This window comes from Vigna unguiculata, chromosome 6 (genome assembly GCF_004118075.2).
Source record: "Vigna unguiculata cultivar IT97K-499-35 chromosome 6, ASM411807v1, whole genome shotgun sequence".
In the NCBI taxonomy this organism is placed as follows: domain Eukaryota; kingdom Viridiplantae; phylum Streptophyta; class Magnoliopsida; order Fabales; family Fabaceae; genus Vigna; species Vigna unguiculata.
Window position 1 is genome coordinate 31,921,790 of NC_040284.1, and position 21,972 is coordinate 31,943,761.

The following is a 21,972-nucleotide window of genomic DNA, read 5'->3' on the forward strand; positions in this document are numbered from 1 at the left end:
TCCTTAGTTTGCTGGTTTTAAAGTTTTATTTATAGGGAGAATTGACATTTTAATTTTTTAACCGTATTAATATTCATTGGAATTATTGATCTCTATAAACAATTATCAATACTATTGAGAATCTGATCATAATATATATTTATCTTTTATCATGCTTTATTTCATATTCAAAGTGAAATTCGAATTTGTATACCACTTTGATTAACGATCACAAGTTTGCTACTACTCGTAATATAATTTATTTTAGTTTTTCAATCAAGAAATTCTAAAAGGAGATTAACTTTTGCATTTATTTTATTCGAATTCCAAAATTAAGCTATCTATTATGATTTTAATTCTTAATTATATTCTAATATTTTTATTTTTATTTTTAAGTTTATTACATATATTTTAAATTTTGGATTATTATGATTACTTTTTTTTTCAACTTGAAATATTAATTTAATAACGTTAGACACTTTCAGGACTAAAATAACAGTTTATTATTCTTTAGTTTTACTTGATCTAGATGCTCCCAATTAGGGATGTCAAAAAAATTCATATCCGCGGATATCCGTGGATAAAACCTGCAATGGATAGGAAATGTATATTAAAAATGGATATCCGCTACCCCGTGGGTACGAGTATTTTTGATACCCGCATGTTAACGAGGCGTGTACGGGTATCATATTATCCGTACCCGTGGATACCTGTACCCGCTAAACTTTAATTCACAAAAGTACCCTTATATATATTAGTAAAAAATATTCTAGCCTAATTTTTTTTTTCTAAGTTGCACATCTTGTCTTTTGTCTTCATTCTTCAAACTTTAATAGTATTGGTATGTTGTCTTCTTCCAAGTACACCTCTGACATTCTTCTCTTTCCTTTATTTGAAATTGGGCATATACATCAAATCCTATATAGATAATAACGTTTATGGTATGCTTGTTGTCAAATGATGGAATCAAAATAAGAATATTTGGCACGTGGCAATTGAGGTTTATTATTTATTTATTTTGTTTATCTTTTAGGAATCAATTGGAGAAAGTGGACTTTTTGATCAAAACATTAATTAAAGAATTTTCATTGTGTTGAACGTCATTTTATATCTACTTTTATAATTATTTGAACTTGTATGAACTTGAGTTTATTTGAACTTTATTTAAAATTTATGACAATGATATATTTTATTTTATTTTATTTGAATTTATGATTAAATATTTATTTTTTAATAATTTTGTAAATACTCGCGAGTACCTATGGATATCCGCGGATATGAAAAAAATAGGCGATTACCCGCACAACGGATATCCGACGAATATGAGTACGGGTACGGAATGAATATTTATCTAGTGAGTAGGGTACGGGTACTTACCCGTGTTGACATCCCTACTCCTAATAAGTGTTGGCGTAATGTTTATATTCGCTTTAGGAAAAGAAAAAAATCATATTCACAGCAAGGACTTATTCAACTGTCTATTAAGCACTTTTATAAGTTTATTAAATAATTTTTAAATATATAGATGATGAGTTAGAAGTGTTGATAAGCAATTAACATTGGTAAAGAGATGAAAGTAATTGTAGTTTTGGCCTTTTGTTGTAATGGGTAGTTTGATTATTTGGTATGATGAAGTATTGAAAGTTTGAATGATATGAGGAAGGTAGAGTTGTATGTATAAGAAACTCTAAGTTATAATTTTGGTGCATTCACATGGAATACGTGTTAATTCAAGAACTCATAATCCTGACAAGCTGATTCAGTTTAAGAGCATCACCTCTTATACCCATTCAAGAACATTGTTTTCCATTCTGTTCCATCACTAAAAACTTTTAATTCTTCTTAACAACATGTTTCCATCATTTTTTCCTTAATTATGTTCGGTAGTATTTGAAAAAAATCATACTTGGTTCAGTAGTATTATGTGGAAAACAAGTATTGTATCAGTCATTAAATGAAGACGGCGCTCATAGGAGAGCACGTGCGCACGTGACTTCTCTCTCCATGTTTGATGTGTGAACGGTGTGGGCCATGGTTACCTTGGGTTTTGTCTGCATAAGAAAAGCATGACATCATAAGTGTATTGGCAGTTCCAAACTCCCTCCTCACAGAAACAGACAACCATCCTTATTCTCCTCGCTCTCTGCTGCTGTCCAGAAATTATTACATGGATCACAAATATTATGCTCCCAATTCACTTCATTTTCATGTAATAATAACGTAATATATTTTTATCTAAACTCAAAATATTACATGTTGCATCAACACTGGTCTACACCAGAGACACGTGTTTCACAAGAGACTGTGCGATCACTCCGCTGTTCTCCGTACACGTGTTGAACCATCCACCCTCCACTCCCACGTGTCACAAATCTCACGGCCACCCCTTTGCTACATTTATCTCACCCAACCCTACTCTTACAAAACACCAATCCTCGTCATGCGATCATCGCCTCCTTCCCTCAACCTTATTTCATTCAACTCATTCAATTGTAGTACCCAAGTTTCATTCACCCCTAGTGAAGAAAAAGTTAGGCTTATCAGGGTTGTGTTATTGTATGCATGAGAATTATAATCACAGCACAGTGTTGAAGCTAGACCCGTGACCATCACCATGAATAGCATGGGTTCATCTTCAGAATATCACACTCATCAGCACCCTCATCTTCCTCCTGGGTTTCGGTTCCACCCCACAGACGAGGAACTAGTGGTTCACTACCTCAAGAGAAAAGCAGACTCTGTTCCTCTTCCTGTCGCCATCATCGCCGAGGTTGATCTCTACAAGTTCGATCCGTGGGAGCTCCCAAGTATGAAACTTCATCACGCCACACCTTGTCTTCTCATCCTTTCATGCAAACCCACTTTATATTTCCTTCATTAATTTTGCTTTTGATTTCGGTGTTTCTGTGTACTTTAGGTAAAGCAACGTTTGGCGAGCAAGAATGGTACTTTTTCAGTCCAAGGGATAGGAAATACCCAAATGGGGCGAGGCCTAACAGGGCTGCATCTTCTGGGTATTGGAAAGCTACCGGAACTGACAGGCCCATTCTTGCATCTCATGGCCACCACAAAGTTGGAGTCAAGAAAGCACTTGTTTTCTATGGTGGCAAACCCCCAAAAGGGGTTAAAACCAATTGGATCATGCACGAGTACAGGCTTGTTGGAAGTTCCTCAAATTCTTCCTCAAACCCACCTTCTCTGCCTGCACGTAGTACCAAGAAAAACTCATTGAGGGTATGCATGCCATCTATATGATTCATATCCTCTATTTTTTCTTTCCTTTTAATTTCTTCTCAAACAACGTTAAACTAACCGTTTGAGTAAGATAAGGTTTTTATTGTTTTCAAAGATTAAAAAAATAATAATGAGTAACCGTCATTTTGACGGTAATGTCGGTGTTTTTACTCACCGTGACCGCATTGTATTTTTTGATTTCTTATTTGCCTGTAATTTTCCGTAACATCAAATATCACGATAAACTGTACCATAATTCAAATACGTGATTGTTATGGTTGAATTTCTGATTATTGTTTTTATGTCACTTTTGTTTGGTAGCTTGACGACTGGGTTTTGTGCCGAATATACAAGAAAAACAACAGTACCATGATGCCGAGGTTTCCCTTGATGGATCAGAATAAGGAGGTTTCTACGGAGAGCACTATGCTACCAATGATGTCAATTTTGTCAATGGCCAACAATAACAGCACTCAGAATTCCAAAGCCGGGACTTCGAGAAGCGCAAGTTATGGAGCCATGGGACTAGAAAATGATGACAGCTTCTTTGATGGAATCTTAGGAGTTGACCATAGCATGCAGCAAGATGTTTCTGATTCCCACCAAGTCTCTTCAAAGGGAATCTACCCTGTGAAACGAACACTCTCGTCACAGTTGTGGAATGACACAGGATCATCTTCTTCTGGCAGGAGATTCCATTGTGATCTCAATGCAGGAAGCAACACTGTAGAGGAAGATAATTCCTTCGTTTCACTGCTCAGCCAGCTTCCACAGAACACAGCGTTTCACCCAAATGCACTTCTTGGCCCAGTTACTAATGATGTATTGAGGCAACAGTTTCACCTTTCAAACATGAACTGGAATGTTTAGGGTGGTTATTAACTTGTCATAGGATAGATACTGGGTTAGATAATGTACCTGCCATTGCAGGTCTCTATTAAGCTTTAGTTTGGGTTTGGAGTTTATTATTGGACAAAACTTACATATAATGTTGTTTGTGTTTTGTTTATAAGAATGTGAGTGTTATTTTGTAATCGGCATTATAAGCTTTTCAGGTAAATTTCTATTTATGCAGATTACAAGTGAAGACTCTAATTCATTGAATAATAACGCGAACAAAACACATAAGAAACTATATCTAATTGAGTTTTTTTCTATATCATTTTTCCTTTCCACCATGACCACTAGAGAAAGATAGGATTGTAAGCTTGTATTTTAATTACACCTTTGAAACTTTATATTAAACTGAATACAATAATAATACTACTGTTCTGTGTCAGCAACAACACTATCACTTTTAATTAACTAAATAAAAGAATCATTGTTGATTAGGATTTTATTGTTAACAAAGCTGACCGTAGTCATGGTTGGTGCATATAAAAAATTACCATGGTGAGAGGAACATTAAAGTCCAATCAGGAGTCTTAGCAAGGATATACCTTGGGTGCAAATCACACATATATAAAGATAGATGACAAATAAGCTTATGTCAAAGAGCATTTTCTATAGGAGAAGATTAGGACGTAGAAGAAAAGAGAAAAAGGAATCTAGGTTGATATGGATTTATAACTACTAATCAAGTCACATGAAAAAATAAATGGTTTTGTATGATATCTGATAAGAAGGTAACCGTCTTAGTTCGTCATCTTCTTGGCATTTGATACCTAAAGAAAGAAAAAGTATATAGAAAAAGTAAGAGAAAAAGATTCTTATAAAACACTATACACGTTCATGCTTTATATATAACACGTCCAAAAGTAGAATGTCAACTGCCTAAAGTTCTTGGGATTAGACAATTAAACAGTTTTAAATCCAACCTACATTAAATTTTCTATTTACTAGGTAAAGGTGTTCATTATTCTTTGTAATATTTATAAAATATTATTAATCGCATTGTTTCACAAGAAAATTTATTAATCAATAGAAGGGGTATTCCAAGTTTGATTATAAGATTGCTGCAAAGTCGTTTCAAAGGGACAGGTATAGATAAATTGTGGTATCGACATTAATAAAGAAAAGGATCACTAATAATTGACAATCTTGATTTGACTTTTATCAAGTTCAAAATACATATTATCAAACACACGTCTCAAAACACAGTCTTATTATTTCGCATCATCTAAAGAAATCATACAACAATTTTTTTATCAGCAAATCACAAAACAAATGATGTATCAAAACAATGACTGATGGAGCAGTGCCATTTTTTCTCTCTTAAAATAACTAAATTGAATGTAATCATATGAAAATGCCATTAAACAAGATTTCATAGCTAAGCAATACATTAATTTCATGTCAAATCTAATTTGTCACCTCACAAGATAAAAATAAGTAATAATATATTTCTTAAAAAAACCACGGCCCCTAAAAAACTTACAGAAAATTATATAAGTTATAATTTAACGGTAAAAAGGTCGAAAGAGGTCTCTTTCCATATTTATTGATCCGATGAACCACTAAAACCACTTCAAGATTTTGACAGCCAAATTATGTCTTTGCTTACCCATGCAATGTTTGTAAGATCATTCCTACAGAAGAAGCTTTCTGCAATTCTTTTAAAATATTCAAAACATGCAACGTTTTAAGAAAGAACATAAAATATAAAACAACCACAAGCAAGATATAATTTATTAGACAATGTCACCACTTCGAAATAATGGTTTTTCCATTCTCTATTAAGAAAAAGTTAGACATCAAGTACACTTGCTTTTTATATTTAATAATTTGATTGCAAGTACGAGAAACCAGTGAACAAAACATTATAGAATGGTGTATCATTGTATATATGTGTGTGTGAGAGAGATTGATTTCTTATATATAAAAAAAAGTGTACGTCAAACTTAGATCATACATGAAATCTCGATGTAACACTTCAAATTTTGATAACTCTACACATTATTTTCCTCGTGTTTGTATCTTTAAATAAGTTAGCTATTGAAATGTCAGCTAATTTAGAAAAAATATTAAAAAAGTCAGTTTCCTGTGCAAATAGTTAACCTTCTCGTTTGGATTTTTTTTCTAATATGGGAAAATACAAAAGTGTTTAAAATTTGTCTTCATCATATATATTGAATAAAAAGCAGTAATATTTAAACCGACTCTTAGACCAAAATGATAAGCCATGAAAATGAAGATATATGGAGGTTATATACTACTAATTCATGATTTTCACAGATTGAATAGTTTAGACAGACAGGATATTTTAGTAACTTGTCTGCAGATACTATTAATAATGAACTGATGATGTCTGAATCAAAGTGGAATATTATTACATGATGAGACTGAGTAAGTCAATCCACACACTACTCAATCAGAACACAACACTTAGAAAAAGACTTTTGCAGTTAAAAAATATAAAGAAAACAAAATATATGTGGAGCGTATGCGGCCAAATAATATGAACAAAAAATATTATATATATTATATGTGGGAGAGAAAGATTTGGGTGTTACTTTTCTATCTAATGACGTATCATTATTCGGAGTCATAATCACGTATTTGATTTAATTGATGGCACGCAAAGATTAGATAATAGGATTAACCCAAATCTTGAGAACGAAATGATGTACATCATGTTTTTTGGGTGTAATGTATCACCATGGCATTGGCTCCTCAGAAAGCACCAAACATTGTTGTCGTGCTTTCTCTTTCGTTGAAATTCAAACATGTCTCTAATGTATCGCTATGTTATTGGCTGTTAATAACAAATTCATATTTAATGGAGCAGTACCAGATTCAGTAACAGTGAAACAATGCCACCCAAATTCACCTACTTAACTCATTCTTTTAACCCTTTTCTTCCTTTCCAAAACCAAACCATTTGTATCACATCTCCACCGTTTATATGTATTCCTTCATTTTCTTCTTTTATATCTTCTATCACCCATTCCTATTGATAATGAAAAATAAAAAATAAAAAATGTTGCGTGTACTCAGTACGAGAATCTTGCTTTCAAAATTAAAATCATAATTAATGTCAGTCTCAACACCAATGTTAGTTTGACCAAAGGGTTTCTTTTTTAAAAAAACTAGAACTTGTTAAAGTTGGCTTAAACCAATTTGGAATTAGCATCGGTAATGCACCGGTTCAAGCATATACTATGATATCATTCAAGGTAACTTTTACCTATTTGAAGCTACCTGTAACTAATCATTGATCGATTGATTTGATTATTAAAAGGTAGTTGCAACCTAAGACCATGTAGAACAAAATATTTTGTTTAATGCCAGATAAAATTAATGCTAAGTTGAATGTAATTCAAACTTTTTAGGTCATTAGTTACATTTAACATTAGTTAGACCCAGGTTAATATGCATTAATTAACTAATTATAATGTTTAGTTTGTTTATCGAATAATCAACTAAAATATCAAATATTTTTTGCTCTATAAATGAGGTGTTCTGTTTGATGAGAACTAATTAAATTATGTATAATATATTTTTTTATATTTTAACTGAAATAAAATTAATGATTGCACGAATTATTCTTTTAAAAATTCCGAATTAATTAAATATAAATCTATTTTGTAACTAGTTCAATTTCCATTGAAAATACATTTTCAATAATGACAACTCTCATTATCGTTATAAATTATATCTTCTATTGCAATTTATTTAATATTTTTTTATATTTGAAAACACACTAATATTATATAAAACTGCATCATGATTAATGAAAACACATTTCAGTAAAGAGAAATTTCGTCAAAAGAAAAAACAAAAATTAAAGTGGGCGAATAGCAAATCTGGGCGTGCCAATAGAAAATGACAAATTTTAGACTCATTTCAAATAAGGCCCAATAAATAAGCACTACCTTTAAACTTTAGATCCATTCATAAAAGAAAAGTAAACCATGTTTAGATTTTACTGACCACATTAATATACTTTTTTTATATTAAATAGTTTCATAGATATTAGAAAAAAAATCTGAAAACACTTAAAGTTTGTATTTATATTTATTTATTTACATATATTGTTGGTTTATATCGTTGATTTCCAAGTTTGCAAAGTATTGTTCGCTTGTCTAAACTTGCGACTGTGTACCGTGTTTCTTTTTTACTTATTACTGTACATTTGTGTGAACACTTTGTTTTATCATAATATATTTATTAATTTATTTAAATACGCTATTTTTTTTTTGTAATTTATCTGTTATTCTAAGAAAATAATAACATTACCAAATAGAGAAGTGTTCTGTAAGAAAATAGCGACATTAGCAAATAAAACAGTAGAGATAACAAAATAAAAAATTCTGAAAAAAAAAAACTTTATAACAAGAAAATGTTCCCTGAACTATCATTTTTAACACATGGTTTTAGAAAAAATGTAATAATTGAGGGGATTTATTTGATTTGTCCAAGGAGATTGGTACGATTGGATATATATTTGATAAAAATAACCAATTTCATAAATGGAAAATTAGAAGTAGGTAACAAAATCTAATTTTGTTAAGGCTTTAAAGAAAAATAAAAATGTAATTCACAAACAAACAAGAGTAGTAAATCTAGCTTATTAAGAAGCATGGCTGCAGTCCAAAAACTTTAACCTCAGTTAATGAGAAATAAATCATTCAATTAAAGAATAGAGGTTTTATATTTAATTACCTTAAAGACAATTAAAAAATGTTTTAAAAATAATAAAATTCGAAAAGAAGATGAATAAAGCCGTGAACATCATGAGATCATAAAAGAAATGAAAGAAAACAATCATTACTTGAAAGATAAAAATTGAAAACATACCACTGTAAAAAATTAATTGTTAAATAATGTTTGAAAATAATTGAGAATTGTTTTGAGAGCGCATGAATTACAATAGACCTTAATTTCAAATGAGAAATACTTACGAATAACTTGTATTCGTATTTCTACTTATTAGTTTTTCTTTTCAACTATTCAAAATCGTCAAGTCCTTCACGTTCATAATTACTTATTTGGTTATCAATATTTACTTCTTTAAGCAATTTTTTCAGCTTTTAGATCTTCATCTCAAATTTAAATTTTAGATTTTAAGTTACTTGTTTAGTTTGTGTTAAACTCTTATGTTGAATCGGAAATTATATATACGAGTAGTTTTTTTACTTTACAAGAAATAAAAAAAAATTGACGTGGTTTTTAAACACACATAATTAATTGCTTGGCTTTGAATTTAAAGACAGAACACACATAAAAATGTAGAAACTATATTTGTATAAATAAATGAAGTTTAATTAAAGTTCTGTTTTGTGTTAGTTTTATCTAACTCGACAAGATATATTGTTTAGGTATCGACTTGACATATACATGTACACAAACTTTTAGACAATAACAAAGGACGGTAAGGTAACTATCTCAATCTTACGACCAGAGCAATAAATTGAATTCTCCAAATCAAAATACCATAGTACAACTTACCAAGACTTTAGATCTTTAGGCGTGCTTTATATTCACATTTCAATTCATTTCTTGTACATAATTATAAACTAAAATAATAAATTGGATTTTTTTTTTCTATTACATATTCGTTTATCATTTTACGATTTAATTATTATTCTTTATATTTTACGATAAGATTATTTTAAAAATATACTTTTAATTGTTTTAACATCAAAATAGGTTAACGTTAGATATGATTTAAATGGTACTAATGCAGTTGCATAGAGCCATACACGAGCCTGGCAAAAGAAAAAAAATGTGTAGCCTCGAGAAACGTGGAAATGTGTGGATCCTCACCCTCGCCGGCGACGACGCCCAGAACCGTCTCAATCCAACCCTAATCGATTATCTGGCCTCCGCCCTTTCTCGTCTCGCCTCTAACGCCACCCCGGGCTCCGTCCTCCTCACCACCGCCCATGGCAAATTCTTCTCCAACGGCTTCGATCTCGCCTGGGCTCGCTCAGCATCCTCCCCCGCCGCCGCCTACGATCGACTCCAGTCACTCGTGGCCTCCCTCAGGCCCATCATCGCCGCGCTTCTCTCCCTACCCATGCCCACCATCGCCGCCGTCAACGGCCACGCCTCCGCAGCCGGGTTCATGCTCGCGATTAGCCACGACTACGTTCTGATGCGCGGCGACCGCGGCGTGCTCTATATGCCGGAGGTGGACATCGGGCTGCCACTGCCGGACTACTTCGTTGCCGTGATGAGGTCGAAGATAAGGTCGCCGGCGGTGCTTCGGGACTTGGGGCTGGGCGGCGCAAAGATGACGGCGGCAGAGGCAGTGAAGGTGGGGATCGTGGAGTCGGCGCACGATAGCGAGGAGAGCACAGTGGAGGCTGCGATGCGCCTGGGGGAGCAGTTAGCGCGAAAGAAATGGGTGGGTGTAGTTTACGCAGAGATAAGAAAGAGTTTGTACCCAATTGCGTGCGACGCTCTGGGTTTGACTCAGAAAGCGATCGTATCCAAGATCTGAATCTCATTCTCCATTTCACTTCCACCCTTTTTTATGGATCAGAAGGGACCCCTTTCTTCTACTCTAATCAATAAGACGTGAATCTCCTTTTCTTAACCTCTTTCTGTATGATCTACATCATTTTATCTTTTTTCTCTACTATATTGAATTGAATATATATTTTTAACATTTGGAGATTATAAATATATATATATATATATATATATATATATTCTGCTTTTTATATTTTCCTTATCAATAATAAATAGATTTACTATTTCAGATAATAATTAGACCTATTACATATAAAGATTAACTGAAATTTTTACTGTCAATCTTAATAGTATATGAAGGAATTTCTTTTTCTGCGAGACATTTTTAAAAAAGTTAATTCAGAAAGCCTGTTGTGCTCATAAGAAAATTTAAAGGTTAAATGATTAATGTTTATTTATTTTATGTTTAGTTTCAACATTATGAATAGAAAATGATTGACCAATGTGAATGTGATAGTAATGATAACACATATCCAGTGATATTAATTAATTTATTCTCAATCATGTACAATTAAAATAATTAAATCAATATATGTGTAATTTCATGTTTTTACGTACATCCTTCCTTACTTCACTCTCCGGTTCTTATTAAAATTCATAGTTTTTATTAAATTGTATGGTAAGACTCCATCATTAGTACTATTTTTATTATTAATTATTAATATTATCATTAATAATTTTTCAATATCAGTTTATACGAATTGATAATGTCGTAATGTTTAGTTATTTTTCGTTCACCCCAAGTTAAAGATAATCAGAAACTAATTTTTACGAATTTATTTTCCCTTAAAATATATTTTATGGGTCCATCCATTCTGGTTCCTTCGCTAATAGCATCAGGACTTAAATCTAATATTGAGTTAAACTTTTCATTAATTATATTACTATTTCCAGTATTGTCATGAATAAATTAACAAACTGTTTTGCACTGTTATAGGCCCACAAATATAGTGCAACCTGAAGCAAATCATAAGTGGCTATTTCTTACTGCACTCCTTCAATTTTTTTCCTGCAACCTATCATTGGCCTTTTGCTTGTTGACAAACAAGTCTCTCTAGATAAATACTCTTTGTATTCAGATTTTGTTGTGTCTTGAAAATGAAGCACTACATGGTCCTTTTATAGGCCTTTGGACATTACCCTTCAACTACATTCATTAAATATAACTACTACCTAACTCACAATTAATACAACAACTTCTAACTACCCACCTTCCAACTACCAACTACCCACATTTAAGTTTACCTAACAAAATCCCCCCATAAACTTAAATGTTCTTCTTGTCCTTCATTCCAAGTATCATCTTGTTGTTCTCAAACAGAGAGGATGGCAGCGGCTTTGTAAACATATCTGCAGCTTGTGCACGACTTTCAACGTGCTCCAACTCTACATTTCCTTCTTTCACTTGTTCTCGGATGAAGTGAAATCGAACATCAATGTGCTTGCTTCTCTCATGATTGACCGGGTTCTTTGCCAATTCAATGGCCGACTTGTTATCAACTCGGATCACAGTCCCCTTTTCTTGCTTCAATTCCAGTTTGCTTAGAAGGTTTCTAAGCCAAACTGCATGGCAGACACTCCAGGATGCTGCAACGTACTCTGCTTCACATGTTGACAGTGTCACAATGGGCTGTTTCTTTGAAAGCCAGGTGAACGCCGTGCTCCCCATGAAGAATACATATCCAGACGTGCTTTTCCGGTCATCAACATCTCCACACCAATCACTGTCTGAGTAGCCAACTAGTCGATAATCATCCGTCCTAGTATACATCAGACCAAGTGACACAGTTCCTCTCACATACCTTAAAATTCTCTTTAAGGCCTTCCAATGAGTATACCTTGGTTCCTCCATATACCGACTTGCTATTCCAACACTCATCATTAAATCTGGTCTAGTATTTGTAAGATACCTGAGACTTCCAATCAGACTTCGGTATTTGCTCGCATCAACTCGGTCTCCATCTGCATACTTAGAAAGTTTTGTGCCAGGTTCCATAGGGGTGGAAACCGGGTTGCAACTTGTCATCTTGAACTTCTTTAAGACCTCCTCAGCATACCTTTCCTGCGACACAAAGATACCGTCCTTCCCTTGAATGACTTCCAAACCAAGGAAATACTTCATAAGACCTAAGTCGGTCATCTCGAATTCCTTCTTCATCACTTCTTTAAATGCTTCAATTAGCTCAGCATTATTCCCTGTGAAGATAAGATCATCAACATAGAGGGCAATGAACATCACATCTTCTCCTTTCTTCTTTATGTAAAGAGCATGTTCATAAGGGCACTGCTCATACCCATTCTTCTTGAAGTAAGTGTCGATTCTTTCATTCCATGCTCGTGAAGCTTGCTTCAGGCCATAAAGTGCCTTTTTCAATCTCAACACTTTCTTCTCTTCGCCTCTTCGCATGTATCCAAGTGGCTGTTCAACATATACTTCCTCCTCTAAGACTCCATTCAGAAATGCTGACTTCACATCCATCTGCAAGATTGTCCATCTGTGTTGAGCTGCTAAGGAAATCAACAACCTGATTGTTTCCATCCTCGTCACTGGAGCGAATACTTCATCATAGTCTATTCCTTCCTTTTGCTTGTACCCCTTCACTACGAGTCGAGCTTTGTATCGCTCAACTTCTCCTTCAGCGTTTGTTTTCTTCTTGTACACCCACTTTACGCCAATAGGCCGAGCTCCTTTGGGCAAATCGGTTAGCTCCCACGTGTTGTTGCGTTCGATTGCTCCGATCTCTTCATTCATTGCAATTTGCCACTTCTCCTCCTGCACGGCCTCTTCAAAGCTCAAGTCTTCCGAATCTGCCAAGAAACATACAACATGTACTTCGTCAGTCGAGTTGTATATGTCTTGCAAGCTTCGCGCTCTAGGCTGTAGAGGTTCATCTTCTTCATTAGAAGTCTCATGATCTCTCACAGCTGGTGGTGTATCTACTTCCAAGCTTCTAGACTCCTTCTCCGAGTTGTTCCACTTCCACTCGCTCTCTTCATCAACTTGAACATCTCGGATCATAATCACCTTCTTTGTTATTGGGTTGAACAACCTATACGCCTTGGTTTTTTCATCGTACCCAATAAACACGTACTTCTTGCTCCGATCTTCAAGTTTGGTCCTTTGTTGAGCTGGAACATGACCATAAGCAATGCTGCCAAACACTTTGAGGTGAGACACACTCGGCTTTCTTCCACTCCAGACTTCTTGCGGTGTCTTTTCGTTCAACTTAGCATGTGGACATCTATTTTGCACATAGATGGCACATTGCACTGCTTCCGCCCAGAACTCCTTAGGCAAGTTCTTGCTTTTCAACATTGTACGAACCATGTCAAGTATGGTTCGATTTTTCCTCTCAGCTACTCCATTCTGTTGGGGTGAGTATGGTGTTGTCAGAAATCTCTTTATTCCTTGCTCCTCACAATACTTCATGAGCTCGGATGAGATGAACTCGCCTCCTCGGTCAGACCTAACTGATTTGATAGGCATGTCTGTCTCCTTTTCAACCATTGCTTTAAACCTTTTAAACACTTGGAACACCTCGGATTTCTCCTTCAAAAAATACACCCATGTTTTTCTTGAAAAATCATCTATGAAATAAATGAAATACCTTTTCCCACTGAAAGATTTAGGGGTAATTGGTCCACAAATGTCTATGTGAATTAATCTGAGTTGTTCCTTTGCCCGGTACTCGGCAGTCCTCGGAAATGAGGTCCTTGGATGCTTCCCGAGCACGCACTCTTCACAGAATTTCTTTTCAAACTCTACAGTCGGGAGTCCTTGCACCATCTCCTTTTTCACCAACTCAGCTAGTCCACCAAAATGCAAGTGGCCAAACCGGAAGTGCCACATCATAGCTTCATCCTTCACGTCAAGTTTCAAGCACCTCTCTTGGACTATTTTCAAGTCCAGCTTGTACATCCTGTTCTTCTTCATCTCTACACGGGCAATCAATCGATCTGACTTATCTTTCAAGTATAGTACTCGATCTTTCATCAGAACCGAGTAGTCTTTCTCCATCAGCTAGCCCATGCTCAATATATTGCTCTTGAGATCGGGTACATAGTACACATCTCTGATTTCTCCAACTTGGTTGTTCTTCTGTAGGTACCAGATTTTACCCCGGCCTTTTACTACCACCTTTGATGCATCTCCAAATGATACGTGTCCAGCGTCAACTTTGGTGAGCTCCTTAAAAAGATTCTCGTCCCCACACATGTGGTTGCTTGCTCCTGTATCAAGGTACCAAACTGAGTTATCAGAACAACTCGGACTTAGCTCGGCACCTGATCTCCTAGACATCATCAATATTCCTTCTTCCTCAGCGTCTTCAGAAAGGAAGTTCGTTTCCTTCTTGCTTTCAGATCGGCAATCCTTCGCGAAATGTCCAACCTTCCCACAATTGTAACATTTGACTCCTGAGTAGCAGTCTTTAGCAAAATGATCGTACTTACCACATTTGAAGCACTCAACTCCTGAGTTGTTCGAATGACCTCCTCGGCCTCTACCACCACGACCTCCACCTTGTCCTCGTCCACGACAATTTTGTTGGCCGACCTGTTCTTGACTTCTTTCATATCCTCCTCTGCCTCTACCACCTCGGCCTCGAGTGTTCTGAGTATAAGGAACCTTCTTCTCCCTAATGGTTGCCTTTGCTTGGAGTGCTTGATCAAGGGACTCTGCCTTCTTCTTCCTTCTCCGCTGCTCATGCGCTTCAAGCGACCCAGCAAGCTCTTCCACCGAGAGCGCTGTCAAGTCCTTTGATTCCTCTATTGCGCAAACTATATTCTCGAAGTCGTAGGTTAATGACCTCAAGATTTTTTCCACCACTCGGCAAGCGGGCAGCGTCTCTCCATTTCTACCGAGCTGATTCGCTACGGTCTCAACTCGGGAGACGTACTCGGCAACCCCTTCATCTTCCTTCATCCTCATCCTTTCAAGCTCGCCTCTGAGAGTTTGAAGCCGAACTTGCTTCACACGGTTATCCCCTTTGTATGCCTTCTCCAGAATATCCCACGCTTCTTTTGAAGACATAGCATTTGCTATCTTCTCAAAGCCGGACTCATCAACAGCTCGGTACAGCACGTACAAAGCCATTTTGTCCTTTGCTCATGTTGCTTTTAACGTAGCAATCTGGGCTATCGTCATTTCTCCAATATCCTCTGGTTCTTGGTGCCCATTTTCGACCACCTCCCATACTTCTTGGGAACCAAGGAGAGCTTTCATTTGCAGACTCCAGTTATCATAGCTGACGCCTTTTGATAACTTTGGCAGGGGCATGCTGTTAGCTAAGTTGGCCATCTCGATCAAACTCTCTAACTCACTCAAACACTCAGGCTCTCAAGCTCTGATACCAATTTGTTGACAAACAAGTCTCTCTAGATAAACACTCTTTGTATTCAGATTTTGTTGTGTCTTGAAAATGAAGCACTACATGGTCCTTTTATAGGCCTTTGGACATTACCCTTCAACTACATTCATTAAATATAACTACTACCTAACTCACAATTAATACAACAACTTCTAACTACCCACCTTCCAACTACCAACTACACACCTTCCAACTACCAACTACCCACATTTAAGTTTACCTAACATTGCTTTCCGGAATACATTGTACAAATTCCGGAAATATCTTTTTGGAAGACACTGATCCCACCCCTATTCAAAATTTCCAGAAACTGTGATGGAGTGTGATGGAGTGGTGGAAGAAATCTGATGGAATGCAGGAAGAAACACACATCACAAAAGGTTTTTTCTTTTTAAAAAAAAAAAAGAAAGTGGGAGAAAGACAAGGATGTTTGATAGGATGTGATGGAATAATACGATGTCTCCATCTTCAAAATGGAGAGTTGCTTCGCTTCTCCGCGTTTCACTTAACTGGACTGCGTTTCCATCACATCACCCTCCATATATTCTCACGCAGCTTAATAAATGAATGCTTATTATGATCCATACCCTGGGTTGGAATCAATTCTACCATAAACTAATCGGAAACAAAGTGAAGAAAAATGGCCCTTTCACTACCCTAATTACTTGTCCAATTTCTGCATAATGTTCGTCTACGCATCGGGCTCTTTGAAGTCTTGTGTGGGGCTCAATATATAAGATATGAAGTATCTCATTTCCCATTGTCGTTAATGCATGTGCGAATAACCATACTAGGAAAGAAATACTGAAAAAATATTTGCCAATAACAATAAATTTGCGGATCTCTTTTTACTTTTATTAACAGACTAGAAGATTGGAAAAGAAAAGTATTCCGGTCAGTTAAAACCAGTACCACTCTTTTATTCATTAATTATATATTATGTGTGGGTACTAGGTTGTTAAACATTTTTGTTAAGACAAACATGTAGTGTCGCGATAAAAGCAAAATCTCCTCTGGGGTTTCACAAAGGTCACCATTGATGATTATTTAGTAGAGGGTGGTGATTGTTCATGAAGAAAGGAGGAGAAGAATGCGAGTGAGTTGCTTGGTTTGAAACATGGCACTGCATGGCCAGCTCCGCGAAATGTCGCAAATGTTAGCCCCTCGTATTCCTGGTACCACCCACTTACCTGTTCCAAGTCAAGGACAGTGTATACACTATTGTTAAAAAAAATTAATTAATCAAGATACCAAATAATTTATCCATACGTTTTAATTAATTTAAATACATTTATATAATAGTATGTGAATGTGTGTGTGTGTATAATAAACATATACCTCCTTTTCATGATACCAAGGCCTCCATTTCTTAGTGATAGGCAAATCTAGAATGCTTAAGCTGTATCTTGTGGACAGCACTGGCACCCTTCCATCAGTGTCTCCACTGAACAGTGAACGATGAGAAAACATGGCAGCAAAGGACCTTTGTTTGAATTAAAAGGTTGAAATAGAATAGTATCAATTTACCTGTAAATCCAAATCTTAAGTCCAGCTGAAATCAGCTTCTTGTAGATTGGGATAACAGAAGTCTGTGATTGTTTCCAGCGCTTGAATATGCTGTCACTGATAAAAGAGGTGTTAATTAATTAAGATACACCAAAACATTACTTCTTACATCATAATATACTATATTTGGTTAACTAGGCCAAGAGAAAGTGAACATGAAAGTACTTGCAAATACTCCAATTCCTGAGATTGTGACCATCACTGGCATGGAGAGCCTTCTGAACTTCTGGTTTATTGTAAAATGTTTTAGCATAGTCATCCAAACATGGGTCATAACCACCCATGATTCTTGGCATCTGAAAATGAACCAAATTCACCTGTGTCTCAGTACAGCATATATATATATATACCTTGTATATTCAAGTAACGTAAGGCAACTTTTGTTAAAAGTAAAGTTTCTCAATTCCACTGATAATGTTTTGTTTGATCATGACTGACCATTTTAGATGAGCGAAGCATGACCATTTGCATGGATGGATCGTTTGAACGTGCTGTACTGGCGAAGCATGTGGAGGTGTAGAGGCTGTAGATATCAATTTCATTGTACTGTTTGAGAACTTCATCCACCCCTTCACTACAATCTTTGTTGCTCCACGGGTCACTGCTATTGAAATCACAGCTTGCTTTGATTGTTTTGTATGTTTCATCAGATATCACTGCATGGCTCCAAGCATAATCAACCATTCCTGACCAGTCCTCAGCATCAGATGTTTCTGGGTTCCCCAGCTGCAAAAAAATAAAAATTACACATATGTGTCTGTCTAGCATCAGATTTATGAAACTCATTATGATTTGCAAAGATGCTCGCATAGAACATGATGTGACTTGCGTAATAGATCTATAAATAACATATCATATCATATCATATCGAGAAACTAAAGCACACATGTAATGGAAATATTCTTGGTAATAAAGCACTATTTCTTTATACTTTCATTCTGCAGTTTACCCAAATTCTTGAAAGAAACAAAATTTTTAATTCTATCAATTATATATCCCTCTTGAAATCAATTCTTTCAACCATGATTCTTCTAAAAAAATTGTCAAAATACGAAGCAAACCAACTGTTTAGTATGTATTAGTTATTAAAATTATGGAAAACTACCATAATTCCCTTGAGATCAATGTGAAGGGAAGGGTCCTTATTGTTTCTGTCTTGGATGAGTTCAGCCAGCTCCGGTACATACTTTCCTGCAATGTTTCATGGTGACTTTAAAGACTAAAAGTGACTTCTTCTTATTGAGTTCATTGATTTGTTCATGAATTTCAATACCTGCATAGCTTTCTCCAGCTATGTAGAATGTCCTTGTTCTATATAATGGAAATTTGAGGAACCAATTGTGCAGAAAAGTGTAAGCATCATTAGCTGTTTCAAAGAGCACAAATAAATCTATCAGAGAGAACTTTATATAATCAATTATAAGCAAGCTAATTAGAAACAGTAGAAAATGCAACTTTCACTAAAATAAAATTAGCAACAGTGGCAAGTTAATACCTGTGAAGTCATCTCCCAATTGTGCATATTCGGTGGTTGTATTTGAATAGGAAAAGCCAACCCCAACAGGAGATTCCAGGAATAACATGTTGGCCTCTGTGTTTTCATATTTCACTTACGTCAAAAATTCTAAGCATCAATTAACAACAATGATATGTAGGGACAGATAATGGAGCACTAGTGTGTGCTTGTGCTTCAACATACTTTTATACTAATATTATATGTTAACATAGAAAGTAGAAACTAAGGTGGACTCTGCCATAAATTAATAATACTATATATTGTTATGATGTATGTATATGTTTGTGGTCATGGCGCGTTCATGCGTACCTTTGTTCCATGTGAAGTTATTAAACATAAGGCTTTTGCCATCTGTGTCCACTAAAAATGGTCCAATCTCCTGTGTTGCTCCATATCCAACAGAAGAACACCCAGGACCTGCAATTTTATTTTAATAAAATAAACCACCTTGTCACCTTGTCAGAGAACTAATGTATATAAAAAAACAACCTCAAAAGAAGCGTGTTTAGGTAATTCCTTGCACATATATGTCATGAACTTACCTCCATTAAGCCACAGAACCAATGGTTTTTCTTGAGGTTTGGTGATGGCCTCGTAGAACCAGTAAAAGAGTGCTCTTCCACTGGTTTCACTGACTGTGACATATCCAGCGTAGTGCTGAAAATCTACATGAGGTTGGCCAGGCAAGTCTGTTACAAGATCAGGCATAAGATCATTCTCCCCAGACCTCATTCTCCATTGTCTCTCTCTAGAACAAACAGTAGCAGGCTTCAAAGATAGAATAAGTATAAAAACTAAAGTGCAGATGATATTGTCCATATAATGGGAAAATCACAAGAACAAGATTGTGTAATGCTTAATAATGTTCTATGGTTGATTGATAGAGAAAGAGAAGTAGTAGATAGGTATTTATACTAAGTGTGGTATGAGTAGAAACTTTAGAAAAAGCTTATAGATAGGATCGAAGAGAAAGTCCAAGCTGGCAGTATCTTTATCCTCCTCCTCCTCTTGATGACTGGGTGAAATGATGAGGTATAGCTTCTAGAGCATTCATTCATGCATGCAACAAGATTAAGTGGATCCTCCATTTGTGTTAATCTGTGTGCATGCTTCGTATTCAACAATTACCATGAAGCAACATGAATATAATAAATACTTTAGTTACAAGATTGTTCTTCGGATTTTGATAAATAGTTGCTCCAGTTCAAGTGAAAAAAAGGTTTGAGAGCTGGATAAACTGTGTGATATGATTGATTGTTCTAGTTTTAGCCAAAAATATTCGATACACAGCCTCACTTTTTTCTTCTTCTTCTTCTTAGACAAATAATAGATCTACACAAAGAAGAGAACAAACAAACCGACCACCACTTCACTAATACTTAGTATGTTAGGTCTCTAGACGAAGTTTTATTGGAAAGATATAACATCAATGAGACCTTAGCTTAATCACATAAGACATTAACACTATTCTGAATCCAAAACCTTAAGATGATGGGTGTTTATGGGTTTTTATTACTATCTCATTTCTAATCAATACGAGACCGAGACTTAGACTCGCACTTAAATTCCTAAGGTAATATGAATTTAAATTAATTTGAATATGAAAATTACAGATTAATACTTAAAATATGACAATGTTAAACTGATTCATTATAGTCTACTATAAATAATCCATGGTAAATTTTTTAGATTAGTAATACAAATAGTTATCATTTATTGAAATTATGGATGAAAAGTAAAATAAATAAAAAAATCATCAAATATTGCTTTCATGAAGAAATTCATTATATATATTTCACATTTATTTCGGAAAAAAAAAATCACAACCCGTTTAATGTATAAATTAAGTATTTTTTTACTTACACTGCAATTAAAAATAATCTTACACTGCCAACTAATATTGAATAATTTATTTATTAATTATAACATGCTGTAGAACTATAAAGCATATAAAACCCAGCAAAAAAATATGTATAATATTCTATATATAAAACATGTGTTATACTTTTGTAAATTTTAAGAAATGAAGAGATAATAGAAATGTATACTTGAATTTAAAAAATTTATGGTATCAAATGATAATTTGTTTTTTGCATGCTTTAAAAAATAATTATGGTTAAAAGCAACAAAACTATCATACTTGGTGGTAATGGAATGGTTAAAGGCTTTACGATAAAAAAGACATGTTAATATTTAATATACTATACTTTTTTCTTATATTTTAATGCTAATATCATTTTTAATGTATCAATAAAATTGAAAGATAACATTAAACGTTATACTTTTAGATATAAGTTCAATGAGATTAGCATAAACTATTATATATTTATGTTTATCAAATATTTTAAACATTACAATTTTGCATTTAAATATTGTATTTATTAAATATAATGTATTTCTAATACTTATTGAACATGGTACATATTCAAAAATAATATTAATATTCATGATTTTTTAAAATGTGTTTGTTAATATAATTCTTAATTAAATTAAGCAATACAATTAAATACCAACAACTCATCAATTTAATTAACAATTAAATCCAATAAAACAAGGTCATGGATTTAACTTTTGTATATTTTAAGTGTATACTTAGTTAGAATTAGTATCTTTTTATTTTGGTGAGCATATTCATTTAATGGCAAACATGGGCAGATGTACAGAAAAAGGGATGAAATAGAACTTACAATAAAGTAATTAACGTTTTGAAAAAAGTTGAGTGATTAATTAAATGTTTAGTATTTTTTATACGATAGCCATGTTTGTTCCTTAGTTTTATTCTGTATATTTATTCTGCAATCGTCAATCCCATCAAATGATTTCTGAAAAATTCTAAGTTATTTGGGTTTGCATTGTGAAAGACAAAATAACGTGGTCAGCATGAGCGAA

General features: G+C 34.6%; 3 protein-coding genes and 1 long non-coding RNA gene across 5 annotated transcripts; 2 read left to right on the plus strand and 2 right to left on the minus strand.

Moving 5' to 3' along the window:
• Nucleotides 1-2,387: 2,387 nt before the first annotated feature.
• LOC114187328 (NAC transcription factor 25-like) lies at nt 2,388-4,253 on the plus strand. The gene is made up of 3 exons (XM_028075547.1): nt 2,388-2,786; nt 2,897-3,213; nt 3,535-4,253. The coding sequence occupies exons 1-3, from the start codon at nt 2,594-2,596 to the stop codon at nt 4,081-4,083; spliced, it is 1,059 nt and encodes a 352-aa protein (XP_027931348.1). The 5' UTR covers nt 2,388-2,593; the 3' UTR covers nt 4,084-4,253.
• A 5,523-nt stretch (nt 4,254-9,776) lies between these two features.
• Nucleotides 9,777-10,696, plus strand: LOC114187268 (enoyl-CoA delta isomerase 2, peroxisomal-like). The gene has a single exon (XM_028075470.1). The coding sequence runs from the start codon at nt 9,827-9,829 to the stop codon at nt 10,598-10,600; it is 774 nt and encodes a 257-aa protein (XP_027931271.1). The 5' UTR covers nt 9,777-9,826; the 3' UTR covers nt 10,601-10,696.
• A 1,032-nt stretch (nt 10,697-11,728) lies between these two features.
• LOC114187621 lies at nt 11,729-16,221 on the minus strand. Its single transcript, XR_003605295.1, has 2 exons — nt 16,166-16,221; nt 11,729-11,843 (listed from the first exon to the last, which is right to left on the minus strand). It is a non-coding gene; the product is annotated as an uncharacterized LOC114187621 (long non-coding RNA).
• Nucleotides 16,222-16,847: 626 nt separating this feature from the next.
• On the minus strand, nt 16,848-19,945 carry LOC114189072 (serine carboxypeptidase-like 31). Of its 2 annotated transcripts, XM_028077777.1 has the most exons (10): nt 19,626-19,945; nt 19,393-19,500; nt 19,063-19,158; nt 18,841-18,933; nt 18,673-18,758; nt 18,006-18,293; nt 17,733-17,863; nt 17,529-17,624; nt 17,340-17,445; nt 16,848-17,191 (listed from the first exon to the last, which is right to left on the minus strand). In XM_028077777.1, exons 1-10 carry the CDS (start codon nt 19,900-19,902, stop codon nt 17,045-17,047), a joined length of 1,428 nt encoding a protein of 475 aa, XP_027933578.1. In that variant the 5' UTR covers nt 19,903-19,945; the 3' UTR covers nt 16,848-17,044. The 2 variants fall into 2 exon arrangements, with proteins under 2 accessions (XP_027933578.1, XP_027933579.1); XM_028077778.1 differs by lacking the exon at nt 17,340-17,445 and having other exon boundaries at nt 17,110-17,191.
• Nucleotides 19,946-21,972: the final 2,027 nt, after the last annotated feature.

What these genes read in the sequence shown, in the direction of transcription:
- LOC114187328 (XM_028075547.1), top strand. Translation starts at nt 2,594, where the DNA reads ATGAATAGCATGGGTTCATCTTCAGAATATCACACTCATCAGCACCCT. An exon ending in CGATCCGTGGGAGCTCCCAA is followed by an intron (nt 2,787 to 2,896) that starts GTATGAAACTTC and finishes TGTGTACTTTAG; the next exon opens with GTAAAGCAACGTTTGGCGAG. An exon ending in CCAAGAAAAACTCATTGAGG is followed by an intron (nt 3,214 to 3,534) that starts GTATGCATGCCA and finishes TTTGTTTGGTAG; the next exon opens with CTTGACGACTGGGTTTTGTG.
- LOC114187268 (XM_028075470.1), top strand. Translation starts at nt 9,827, where the DNA reads ATGGTACTAATGCAGTTGCATAGAGCCATACACGAGCCTGGCAAAAGA.
- LOC114189072 (XM_028077777.1), bottom strand. Translation starts at nt 19,902, where the DNA reads ATGGACAATATCATCTGCACTTTAGTTTTTATACTTATTCTATCTTTG. An exon ending in TAACTTCACATGGAACAAAG is followed by an intron (nt 19,159 to 19,392) that starts GTACGCATGAAC and finishes ATGAAAACACAG; the next exon opens with AGGCCAACATGTTATTCCTG. An exon ending in TTGATCTCAAGGGAATTATG is followed by an intron (nt 18,294 to 18,672) that starts GTAGTTTTCCAT and finishes ATTTTTTTGCAG; the next exon opens with CTGGGGAACCCAGAAACATC.